At 29.4% G+C, this 11,793-nt stretch overlaps 1 protein-coding gene across 1 annotated transcript; it reads right to left on the bottom strand.

Annotated features, from left to right (window-relative positions):
* Positions 1-702: 702 nt before the first annotated feature.
* LOC100305924 (uncharacterized) lies at positions 703-1,468 on the bottom strand. Its single transcript, NM_001248084.2, has one exon. The coding sequence runs from the start codon at positions 1,353-1,355 to the stop codon at positions 1,068-1,070; it is 288 nt and encodes a 95-aa protein (NP_001235013.1). The 5' UTR covers positions 1,356-1,468; the 3' UTR covers positions 703-1,067.
* Positions 1,469-11,793: the final 10,325 nt, after the last annotated feature.

The following is an 11,793-nucleotide window of genomic DNA, read 5'->3' as shown; positions in this document are numbered from 1 at the left end:
ATTTAATTTAATATTTTTTAACTATTGGCTGACTTTTAAGTTAGTTTTGTGAAATATAAAAATATCTTTAGTTTATCTGAAAATTACATTGCTCCCACATCATTTCATAATCAAAGAAACAGTCATAAAGCTGACAGAAATATATGCATTTTTTGCTCCAGATTGCACATAATGTTATTATTCTAAAATAGTGATAATTACGTGAAGAAGAATTCGAATTTTTATCTAGCATTAGTAAAGGAAGATCAAGATTATTGGACTAAACAGTTTTCAAATCAACCAAGAAGCTAAACGCAACAGGATATTAATTATCACAAGCAAAAATTTCAAGTGAAATCCGGTATACTCGTGGAAACTTCAATACATGCATGTATTATACAGTGAGCCAGCTTGAGAAGACAATTTCCCTTTGTACACGCCATCATCCACCAAACCTGATATATTTAAATAGTTGAAACATTTTTTTATGCAAATCTTGTTAGATGATATTGACCCAAAGGGTTTGGCAGAAAAAGTATTTATCTGAATGACAAGATAGTTTCAACATATTCCCTAAATAATATACCCTCATTTTGCCTCTTATGACGTGCTCAGAAATTTAGTCTAATTTCCTTGTCCGTATTTATTTTTTTTATGAACAATTCTCATAGAATCATACTTCGAACGGCAATAAAATCTAAGAAACATCCTCCCCAGAAAATTGAGAAAAAAAAATCAAAACTCAAAATAAAACGAACAAACAATTGCAATCTAATTATTCTACAAATTCATAGTTTCCATGACCCCCTTAAGTCAAGAAACACATCCATTCACTTGACATTTCCCCCCCCTAACAACACAGTATAAATGACCCTTTGGCCATGAATCACATAAATCTTCATAAACATCATAATAAATATTTACAATTGCACAATACAACCATGCAAGCGTAGGACTCCTTTGGTTATCCACATGCTTGCAAGTTCAAACAAGGTCCCAAAGTTGAACCATTTGAAAAGACAAACTTGAACTCTTAACAACATACGCAGTAGCCACATTCATGTACCAGAACATGTTTGTCTAGAAGTTCATGTTGGAACTCTTGGTGAATTCACGCAACGGTGCGGCGATTGAACACTGGAAGAGACTATGATTTGGGTTGAAGAAGTAGCAAGCATAGAAGATGGTGAAGAAGCTGAAAAACCATAATCTGACCCAATCAGAGAAGAAGCAGAGGTATGAAACCGACCCGAGTCACCGGGAAGTTTCATGTATGAGTAAGAAGGTGACTCACAAAGCCATGAACCGATAGGCCCTTGTTTCCCATTCTTGTACTGCATTATAGCTTTGTACACAAATGGAATTAGACCCTCCATTTTTATGTATGATAATGAGGGAAAAACAGAGAAGAAACAGAGGAAAACAGAGAAAGTGAAAGATTTTAGGGGAGTTGGTTTGTGACATTGAAGGTGAGAGGACAGAGGGCTTCTTGGGGGTTTAAAGGTGTGGGATGGTATGTGTGATGACGTGGAGTAATAGCACGTATTGGAGTCCAACTCTTCACGCTAAGCCAGGAAGATTTCAACGCAAACCCACAAGGATATCTTGGAAGCTATGTGCCAAAAACCAAAAATGTTATTGAAATCATTTTGTGTTGATCCCACTTTTTTTTTTTGGCGGTTTGGTTTGATGGGGTTTAAGCTTTTAGAATAAGATTGGTTGGTTTGATAAGATTTTTTAAATTGTCCACCACTTGATTTGGATTTCATCTCAAACTAGGGACTGATAAATGACCACTGATTTCAATTTTAATTATACTTGTTTTTGTTTTAATTTTTTTTCTCATTTTAATGCTATCTAAGTCACTATTGCTGGTTCAGATGTTGTTTTAAAGTATGGTAGGTGATAAACTATTCTTTTGTTCATTCTATAGGGCCAGTTGTATCCGTGTACGTGTTGGTGTATAAGATTTTATGAATCATGTTTTGCACATCGTGGCAAAAAATAATGGCGCCATGCATCAAGATCGAATTTGTGTGTATGATAATTATTATAGATTTATAGTGATGTTCTTCTCTCAACTAACGCTGAAAATAAAAAAGGTTTCTGATGTTTTGATTGAATCCAACAAATGCCCAATATATTTCTATATTTTTATGCAATGAGTGCCACTAACACGTGCTTTATACTTCTCATCAATTTTACCACTATCAAGTAGAGAAGTACAGCTTAATTGAATTGAAAAAACATATTATATATGGAATGATGAGATTTGTGCCTACTGATGCAAGTAGAGAAGTACAGCATAAGTCTTAAAATCTCAATGCACGTTTTACTGAAATCTAGATTTTACAATGTATGTTTGCTTTAACCTATTTTAAAATATAACTTTTTTTAATTAGTTTCTGAAGAATTTTAAAAAATAAAAAATATTGGGTTATCAAAAACCTACTATATCAAAAATTCATTTGTCTCAATAAAATTGAATTTGATCTTCTTAAATAAAATTTTAAATCCAATAATATGAATGAAAAAAGTAATTGAAAAAGGAGATTTTAATAAAGATGACCAATTGATAAAGATTAATCGTTTACAAAAATTAATGAATATTTTACACTAATGTCATGTTTAAAAAAACACCCACTAATCCTATCACTTGTCAAAATTTTCACTTATTTAAGTTTTATCGATGTGGCTAAAGTATTCTTTATAAAGAGTAAATAATAAATGTAGTGACAATATAAATTTTTTGAAATTATTATTTAATAATTATCATCTAATAATTTTTTATAGATTGATTATATATTTTTTATATTAACTATACATATAAATTAAATTATTTTATAAATACTATTTAAATTATGAATAGATCGCGGGGTCATGGAGATCTCTTGTCTCATAAGAGTATTCTTGTTTGTTTATATCAAGAAAAATAGAATAATTTACTATAAGGAGGCTTGACAAATCTTTTTTTTTTTTTAAATAATAATTGTGCATACCATGCTTGCTTCATCCAAATACCAACTCCACTGTCTAAATCTTAAAATAAAATCGTGGGTGTTGCATCATGAGGAGAACCGTATGTGGACTTAATAATTGGAATTAATGGGACAATTAATGTCATTTTCTCCCCGCAATAAAATTTTAGCTTTGTGAGATCAATTCCCTTTAAGATAAGATAATTAATCAAAGCCACACAAACTGCGTGCATCTATCTGAGTTTTGTGGGATGAATTAGGTGAAGATGGAAGAATAGGGCTTCGTGGTGTGAAAGTCTAGTCTAAGTTATGTAAATTTCGCTTTTGAACTTACCTTGCAAACCAACAAATTAAACAAACAACATGCAGGCAACATCAACTTTTGCGCTGTATCTATCCATCGCCTACATCGACGTTCATGCACCGCACAACTTTTTGTCCTTTTCAGTCAGTTTTCTGACCAACAAAGAATAGGATGTTGATTATATCCACGATAATTGCTTCCAATAAATCTCAGCCCTTGTTTTGAAATAATTTATATATTGTTTTAACTAGAGTCTCAGATTAAAAGAAAAATTAAAATAGAAATTATTTTAAATTAATTTCGATATATGGTCGGTGTAAAACTTTTTTAGTGTACTCTTGAGTTTAACTAAATTTGTATTGTATGATTTCATTTGTAATGGCTTTCCGACGGACCTTTCAGGAACTAGTTTTTTTCAGTGACGTTTAGCTTTATCTTTTTATGTTTTTAACAAAGAAAAAATAAATTTTTGATGAGTAAAAAAAACTAAATTTATATGATTGGAGGATCACATATAAAATAGAATTTAATGTCTATGTACCGATAATATAAAAATATTTTTATACTATTATTTAATTATAAATCACCGTTTAAATTATTTTAAAATAATTATTTTAAAATTTAATAAACTTATTATACATGATGAATTGTGATTAAATGACTGTATAAAATTATACAGTTTTTACATAACTTTTTTTCTCTATAAAGTATGATTGAACTTTAAAACAAAACAAAAGTTTTGTAAAAATCAATAGAGATTAAAAACATATTTTTTTAATCAAAACATTGGTCCAATTAGTTTAATTTTTCAAATAATGTTTGTATTATTCACAAAAAGAATTCGTGTATTTTTCATTTTTGTTTAATTTTTTTTCTTAATTATTGTTTTAGTCTTTCAATTTTGGAATTATGTTTTTTAAATCCCTAAAATTTAAATTTACTTTTTTAGTCCTTAAATTTTGAAAATTGCACTTTTTAGTTCCGCATATGATAAATTATACTTTATGACAATTTTAAAATATAAATTCTAACAATTGAAAATTAAAAATCAAATTATAACAACTAAAAATAGTCACAAGTTATCAATTTATTATGAGAATAACTAAAAAAAACAAATACGTATAAATATGAATCATATAGAAATATAAATAAAGATAAAATATCTTTAAGATATGTGTAGAATACTATTATTTGTGGGAGGATGTCCAACGTAGACTTTTTTTTTTAGCATTGTGGTCTTCTTGTCAATTTGTTGATGAGTTGGTTTTGCATGCTCTTCTCTTGGTCTATGACCATATCGATCGTTTGTACTCCCATTTTCATAGGATCACCATGTCTATCAATTTGTTGATATAAAGAAGACACAAGTTCAAGATGAATGTCCCCGCCACCATGGTTATCATCATTATGATTATCAATATCATCATCTTTGCACTCATCACTATCATTATTATTATAATTGTTGTTATTATCATCTTCATCATTATTGGCATCACTCGTGTCCCTCATTTGAGTAGGCAACATATGACAATAACATTTATTTATTAAGATACTAGTTTGGTGATCATCTCGTGCCATACTGAGAATGTATTTTTTTTAATTATTGGTGTTTATTAATTTAATTATTAAATTATATAAGAAAATAATTTTTAATGTAATATATAATATATTTCAATATATGTAATAATTAATAAATATATAGAAAATAATTTCTAATGTGATATATAATTTACAGAGGAAGAGGACGAGAAAATTTCAACTAAGATAGAAACAACAATTTTAGGTCATTCGACCAAGAAAGAGGTCAAAATACTCTTGGTGTTGTTAAAGGTAGGGATAACAATTACAAGGCCAGACATATTTTAATTACTACTATGAGTAAATAGACATTTTGGTTCTTGACTTTTGACCCCTTTTGCAAATTAGACCCTATCTTTTTGAAATGTAAAAAATAGTCCCTATCTTTGCATAAATTTTGTAAAATATTCCTTGCCGTTAAATTTAAAAGTAATGTCATTAGTGAGGTGCATTGTTGACAATTTTAATGCCACATACACTATCCAACGTGACAAATTATCTCAGATTATGACATGTAGACTAGACTTTGATGCAAAATTTAAAAAGTTGTCAAATATTTTCTTGATTTTTGCTGTTGTTGGAAAATTGAATTGGAATAAAAATTGAATTGGAATGAGAAAAAAGAAAAGTAAATTAAACATTACAAACCAAATGAAATGTATCAAGTTTAATAAAGTTAAATGTTTTTCTTTGTATTCAAGTCTAAGAAGGGAAACAAAAATAGAGACTTGGCCAAGGGAAACAAGTAATTGAGATTCCTCTATGTTTTTCATAAGACCAAACTATGCTGAATCACAACGCGGAGACATTAAGAAAGAATAGAACTTTTGATATGAGATTTTTGTTTTTGGCAAAGATGAGAAACCGCAACTCGAAATTTCCACCAAAAACATATTTAGAAGTGAAATTAATAAAGGGACAACATTAAAACAATAAAAATATAAAAGAGGAGGTGAATGGTACCCATTTTACCAAAAAACTGAATGCAGCCTCACTCACTCTGTTGTAGTAAAGAGCTGACAAATAAACTAAATGCTGAGAGTAGGAGAAGGAGAATAAGAAAATGAAGAAGAGAACTAAGCATTTGGTTTTGATTAAGAATGAATGAACATGAACAATGAAGTGTGGAATGGAGAAGCGTAACTCACAATGGGGCGTTGATCTGAGAGAGAGACATTGAGAAAAAGCAACGCTTCATGGACTACCTGGATGAGGAGTAGTGCCGCGCCATCACGATGAAGAGCTCCTCCATCCTCCTCCGCTACGCCAGCCGCTACCCCTTTTGAAAATAATATTAGAGACTTTTACATACTAATAATATTAGAGGAGAAAAGCTTTAGAAACCCTAATTTGAGGAAGAAGAAACAAGTGAAGAAGAAAATATTTGATAACTTTTTAAATTTTGCATCAAAGTCCAGTCTACGTGTCACAATCTGAGACAATTTGTCACGTTGAATAGTTTATGTGACACTAAAATTGCCAACAATGCACCTCACTAACGACGTTACTTTTAAATTTAACGGCAAAGACTATTTTGCAAAACTTATGCAAAGATAGGGACTATTTTTTACATTTAAAAAAGATAGGGTCTAATTTGCAAAAGGGATCAAAAGTCAGGGACCAAAATGCTTATTTACTCATACTACTATTGTAGAAAGTTAGGGCAAACAGCTGTAGATTGTGTGTTGAATTGAACATACCTTGATTTTTCTTCAATAACAACAATAAATACAATTGACTGTGTGCTGAATTTGTTTGTAGATATTAAGGAAAAAAGTATATTTCATATTAATATTTGGATTTGGGGGAGATATTAAGATTTTTCATTTTTGTGTGATTTGAAAAAGCTAATTTCAAATTAAAAAAAAATAGCAATCAAACATCACATGTTATGATATTACATGAAGTAAATTAAGGAATAAGACAAACTGTTCAAATATATTGAGATAATTAACACTACTAAAAAAACTACCTTTTATGATACGGTTTTGACAACGATTGTCATAGGCCCGTCTTAGAAAGCATGGCAGTGGCATTTTTGTAAATATTGAGATTTAAAACAAAAGCGATGAGCTGTTCTACGACAGTTATTCATAAAACCGCCTTAGAATGTATTTGTGTACAAGGACGGGTTTTATACAGGACTGTCTTTGTTTTTAAACATTAGGAAAATAAGTCACGCAGCTACCCCCTTTTTCTTCTGCTCTCTCGAATCAGAAACCCTAATGTGTTTGGGATTTCAGAGAAATAAATTTAAACAGATGAAGGGTCTCTTCAAGATGATTATCTTTACCAAGATTTTATTCTCTCTCTCTCTTTCGCTTTTCATTGTTTATTCTACCAATAAAAGGATTGAAAGCTCTGCATTCGGGAGCGTTTTCTCGTTCTCTTGCACCCTCACTTTCAGTTTCACCTGCTTCTTTTCTTTCATCATTTTTTTCTGCTTCATTGTTCAAGGGCTGAAAATAGTTTGTGCATGATTTTTAGGTCAGTGCGTTTCCGAAATCCCAAGCTTTGTTTTAGATCCGCTAGCTCCTTTGTTCACATTTCGAGTCCTGCATTTATCGAAATTCTTTTTGTTGGTGAATCTGTTGCATTTGTTGTTTATGGAGTTTTAGACGATTGATGTTCATTCATATTATATTAGATTGCGCATGAGTTTGGTGGTGTTGTACCTTGGATATTTTTTTTCTTTCTTTTTGACCAAAAAAAATTGTTTGCTTCTTAATTCATTCATTTTTTCTTGATTGTTTTGATTGTTTGAATTGTGTGTCTATGTTTCTGTTACTAAGTTATTGTGATGCATTGAGGAAGATGATTGTGTTGTATTATGTTTATGATTGGATTTTGGAAAACTTTCATTATACTAGTTTGGATTTTACATTCTTTGAATTAGTGCAGAGAATTTTATTTTATGTAGACATGGAAAGGGGGAGAGGATGCCAACCATACCTATTTTAATAGCAAGGTATTCAAGCTTTTTGCCAACCATACCTATTTTTATTTGGACTGAAATTGGTCTTAAAAGTATTCCTATTGAAGTTTACTAGTGCCAGCTTTGCAAGTTTTGAAAGCTGGAAGCTTTTGTTTGAACGCTAGATTATTAAATACTGCTTGCTTTGTCTCTGTCTCTCTCTGGTTGCTATAAGTTGTTTTCTACTTTTTTGGTGGTTATTTTGCTATGCAGTTGTTTCCAAAATTAATGTTCGGCATTTAAATTTTGTTTAGCCTTTCTTTCTTGTTACATTCAAATACCTTTCTAGGTTTAATCTTCACTAAGGAATTTTTCGTAGAATTGGCTTAAGTGGTGAAGTGTGGCAGTTGACTATCGGACTTGATTATATATTATTTATGAACTATATATATGTAGAGGTTGATTAGATCTGGAAGTTTTTGTTACTGTTGAGTCTTCAACTATTTTCCTGAAAAGAACTACAAAGTGAATTTGTATCGAGCTGATTGGTACTCTTGACTTTCTTCATTTGTTTTGGTTAACATGTTTAAGCCTCTTCATTGTCCTCTTGTTGTGTAGTAACTTAAGTTGCTTTGACAGGATTGACACGTCAGGCACATATTTGATTTAACTAGAAATGGGTTCACACTTTGTAATGTACCTAGCTAAGGTGAAAGGTTTGATCATGACTTATTTGAAAAAAAAATCTTTTATGCTTACTAAGTTGCCTGAGTATATTCTCATGGAATGAGATATAGTTCCTTCAGTTGTTCAACATACTAGCATAAATTATTCAAGTCTTCAAGACTACATATATTTGTCAACATACTAAATATCTTTCTTTCATAATTCAGTTCCATTATGTTTGGTGCCCTGTTTGTTTCACTGTCCTGGAACCAACCTCCATACTAAATACCATTTGTCTTTTGTTTCAGCCTAATTTTTAATGTATGGTGCAATTGAAAGTTTTCCATGAAACTGAATTTTTTGGTACACTTATGAGATATACTTTGTCTCTTTTCCAGAAAATTCAAAATCAGGACTACTAGAAAGGTCACTTTACAGCTTTAAGTTCAAGGTACCTGATTTTTATTTTAATTGTATTAGCATATAATTTATCTTTATGAACTTTTTTTTCTTCCTAGTTGATTTGATAAAGTGGAAACTGGGAAGCATGACTTTTTTGTTGTTTGTTTTTCTATTGGTTTTATAATTTACCTTCAATGATTGTCATGTTTCTGCCTTTTTCTTAGGTTGTCAAGCGGTTTCAAGAATTATTTGCTTAGACCAAGTATAAGGAAGCTACAGAGCTTGCCGTAGAATCTCCACAAGGAATTCTTTGAACTCCTAATTGGAATATGTATGTAAGCCCACCACGGGAACCTCGCCAACATATTTATTTTATTCAATAAATTAAATTAAGTATTTTTTAAATTTATTTAATTAAAAATACAAGATTTTATATACCATTAAAAAAACCCTTTCTCGATCAACTTGATTATTTATTCTTCTTAGGTGATGATTATTATTTATTAATATATGTAATTGTTATATTTTAAGGTTTTATTATAAAATACATTTTAAATAAGGTCATATATATATATATATATATATATATATATATATATATAACTAAACGCAAATTTTATATATAAGAAACATCAAATTCGTTACAACAGACAAAATGATACCCGTTTAATTTTCAGCCCTAGGACACAATCGATCAACCACTACTTCTAATTCCATTGATCTATTTTTGTAATGTTGTACACGTATGTGTAAGGATGCATGTTTCATTAGAAGATTAATTTCTTTCAGACAGCATACATTTTAAGACGATTGTTATAACAACCGTCTTAGAATCATCGATTTTTCTACGATGGTTTTTCCTAAAACTATTGTTGATGGTGTTGGCTTTCAATGACGTTGACTATAAAGATGGTTTGGAACCGTCGTTAAATGACTTTTTTGTAGTTGTGTAATCTTATATTCAATTTTGAAATTTCTTTTTGTAAGTAATTTGTTTTTTTTTGAAAAAATATTTAAAAACAATATATGTCATGCCTTTGAAGAGAATAAATTGAGAGATTTCAAAGTAAAAATCAAATCTAATTCTTATTCTATAGTTTAACATCGAAAACAACATTGATTATTCTATATACATTTGGAACCATCTTGGTTTTTAAAACTCATTTTGACAATTCAAAGTTCAAAACAATTGAGCTTTCATTTATTTTAAAATCTTTATTCATTTTCAACTAGACATGGCAACGGGACGGGGACAGGTATTGTCTTCCCAATCCCCGACCTCGACTCTCCAACATATACCCGTATCCGTCCTTGATACCTGACGAGTTAAAATTTGTTACTCCATCTCCGTATCCGTTGGGTATCAGGTATCCCCGTCCCCGGTTTAGATTTCTAAAAAAAAAAATTTTTGAAAAAAATTATATTGAAAATTTGATTTTAAAAAAATTTGATTGTTTCATATTTATTTATAACAATTTGTATTTGCAAAACATTTATCTACAAAAAATCATCAAAAAAGAATTTTAAATTATGTAAAAATTATAAAAAAAATTAACAAGTAATTAATAAAATTTTAATAATTTCATTATCGGGACGAATACGAGAATAGGTATGGAACGGGTAGTGACATCCTCATCCTTGACCTCGACCCTGATTAAAAAAATCGGATAATTCTCAAACCTGTACTCGGTCAACTTGGATATTTCTCGTCAAAATCGATACGGGTTTAGACGGATACCCACGAGTACGGATTTTATTGCTATACCTATTTTCAACTTGTAAAAGATCTTTTTTGCTTGTGACTTTTCTTCGTGCGATTGCAGCATAAAAGAACGAAGTATAAAACATAAAGGTTATATTTCATAATTGTAGTTTCAAGGTGCATTGAAAATTGCTATATACACCATACTTTAATCTTCTTCTTCTTCTTGGTAAATTTTATGTCTCATTAGTTGGAACTATTGTTTCTTGATCATTGTTGTAAGTAGTTCTTCTTAATCATTGTTGAAAGTAGCCATTGTTCTTGCGTCATTATTTATTAACTCAGGTGTTCTGTCAAAAGAATAAAAAGCTATCACATGTGTATTGAAAATCTGTTAGAAACTAAATTCTATTAATAACTTGTTTGGGAGTATTTATAAAGTTCAAGCAGTAAGTAATTATTTGAGTTTATGATTATTATTATTATTTGAGCGTTATGATATATTAATTCCTATTAATAAGAAAATGAAAACCCGTCTGAATATAAAAAAATGAACCTGAAGCAATCAATTAATAAGGTGCATTTATCTTAATGGACATTTGTTTTAAGAATGAAAGAATACAGAAGATCAAAGAAAAGAAGAACGAATGAGAAATTATGGAGATGAGCGTTTTCTTAGTAGTTGTTCCCGACCAATAAATTGCTCATAAACTTTTCATAGGTCTAATAAATTTCTCATAAACTTTTTGCCTGAACCGCAATCATTATAGTTATCAAAGTTGCAGTAAAAAAATAGCATCAAAGTTATTATTAGTTTTCTTTATTTTTATAAAAGATAATAAAATCTTAATATATATATATATATATATAAACCTATAATTTTTCAAATTCCCTTTTTAATTTACTTATTTATGTCATTTTTGAAATCATTTTTATTAAATTTTGATGCCAACTCAGTAAATTTGTTTTTTAATAAAATTTTAAAATTGTAAGTTAATACTACATTAGTATATTAACGTCACATATATGATTTAATATTTGTTAGTCATTAATGCATAGTTATAAATTATTTTAGAATTAATTACATTTGCTATAAAATAATTTAATTACATATTAATAAAATATATTTTTAATTGTAAAATAAAAATAAGTCTTATTTTTAATATCATTAATTAATACAAAATTTAATATAATTAAATTCATCAAGTCTGATTAGGCAAAGTTGATAGTAAAAAGAAATTTATTCTGCATTTTTTTTTCTGAAAGTCGT

This window comes from Glycine max, chromosome 1 (assembly GCF_000004515.6).
Source record: "Glycine max cultivar Williams 82 chromosome 1, Glycine_max_v4.0, whole genome shotgun sequence".
Lineage (NCBI taxonomy): Eukaryota > Viridiplantae > Streptophyta > Magnoliopsida > Fabales > Fabaceae > Glycine > Glycine max.
The sequence above is the reverse complement of the archived record's forward strand: the minus strand, read 5'-3'. Positions and strand labels throughout refer to the sequence as shown.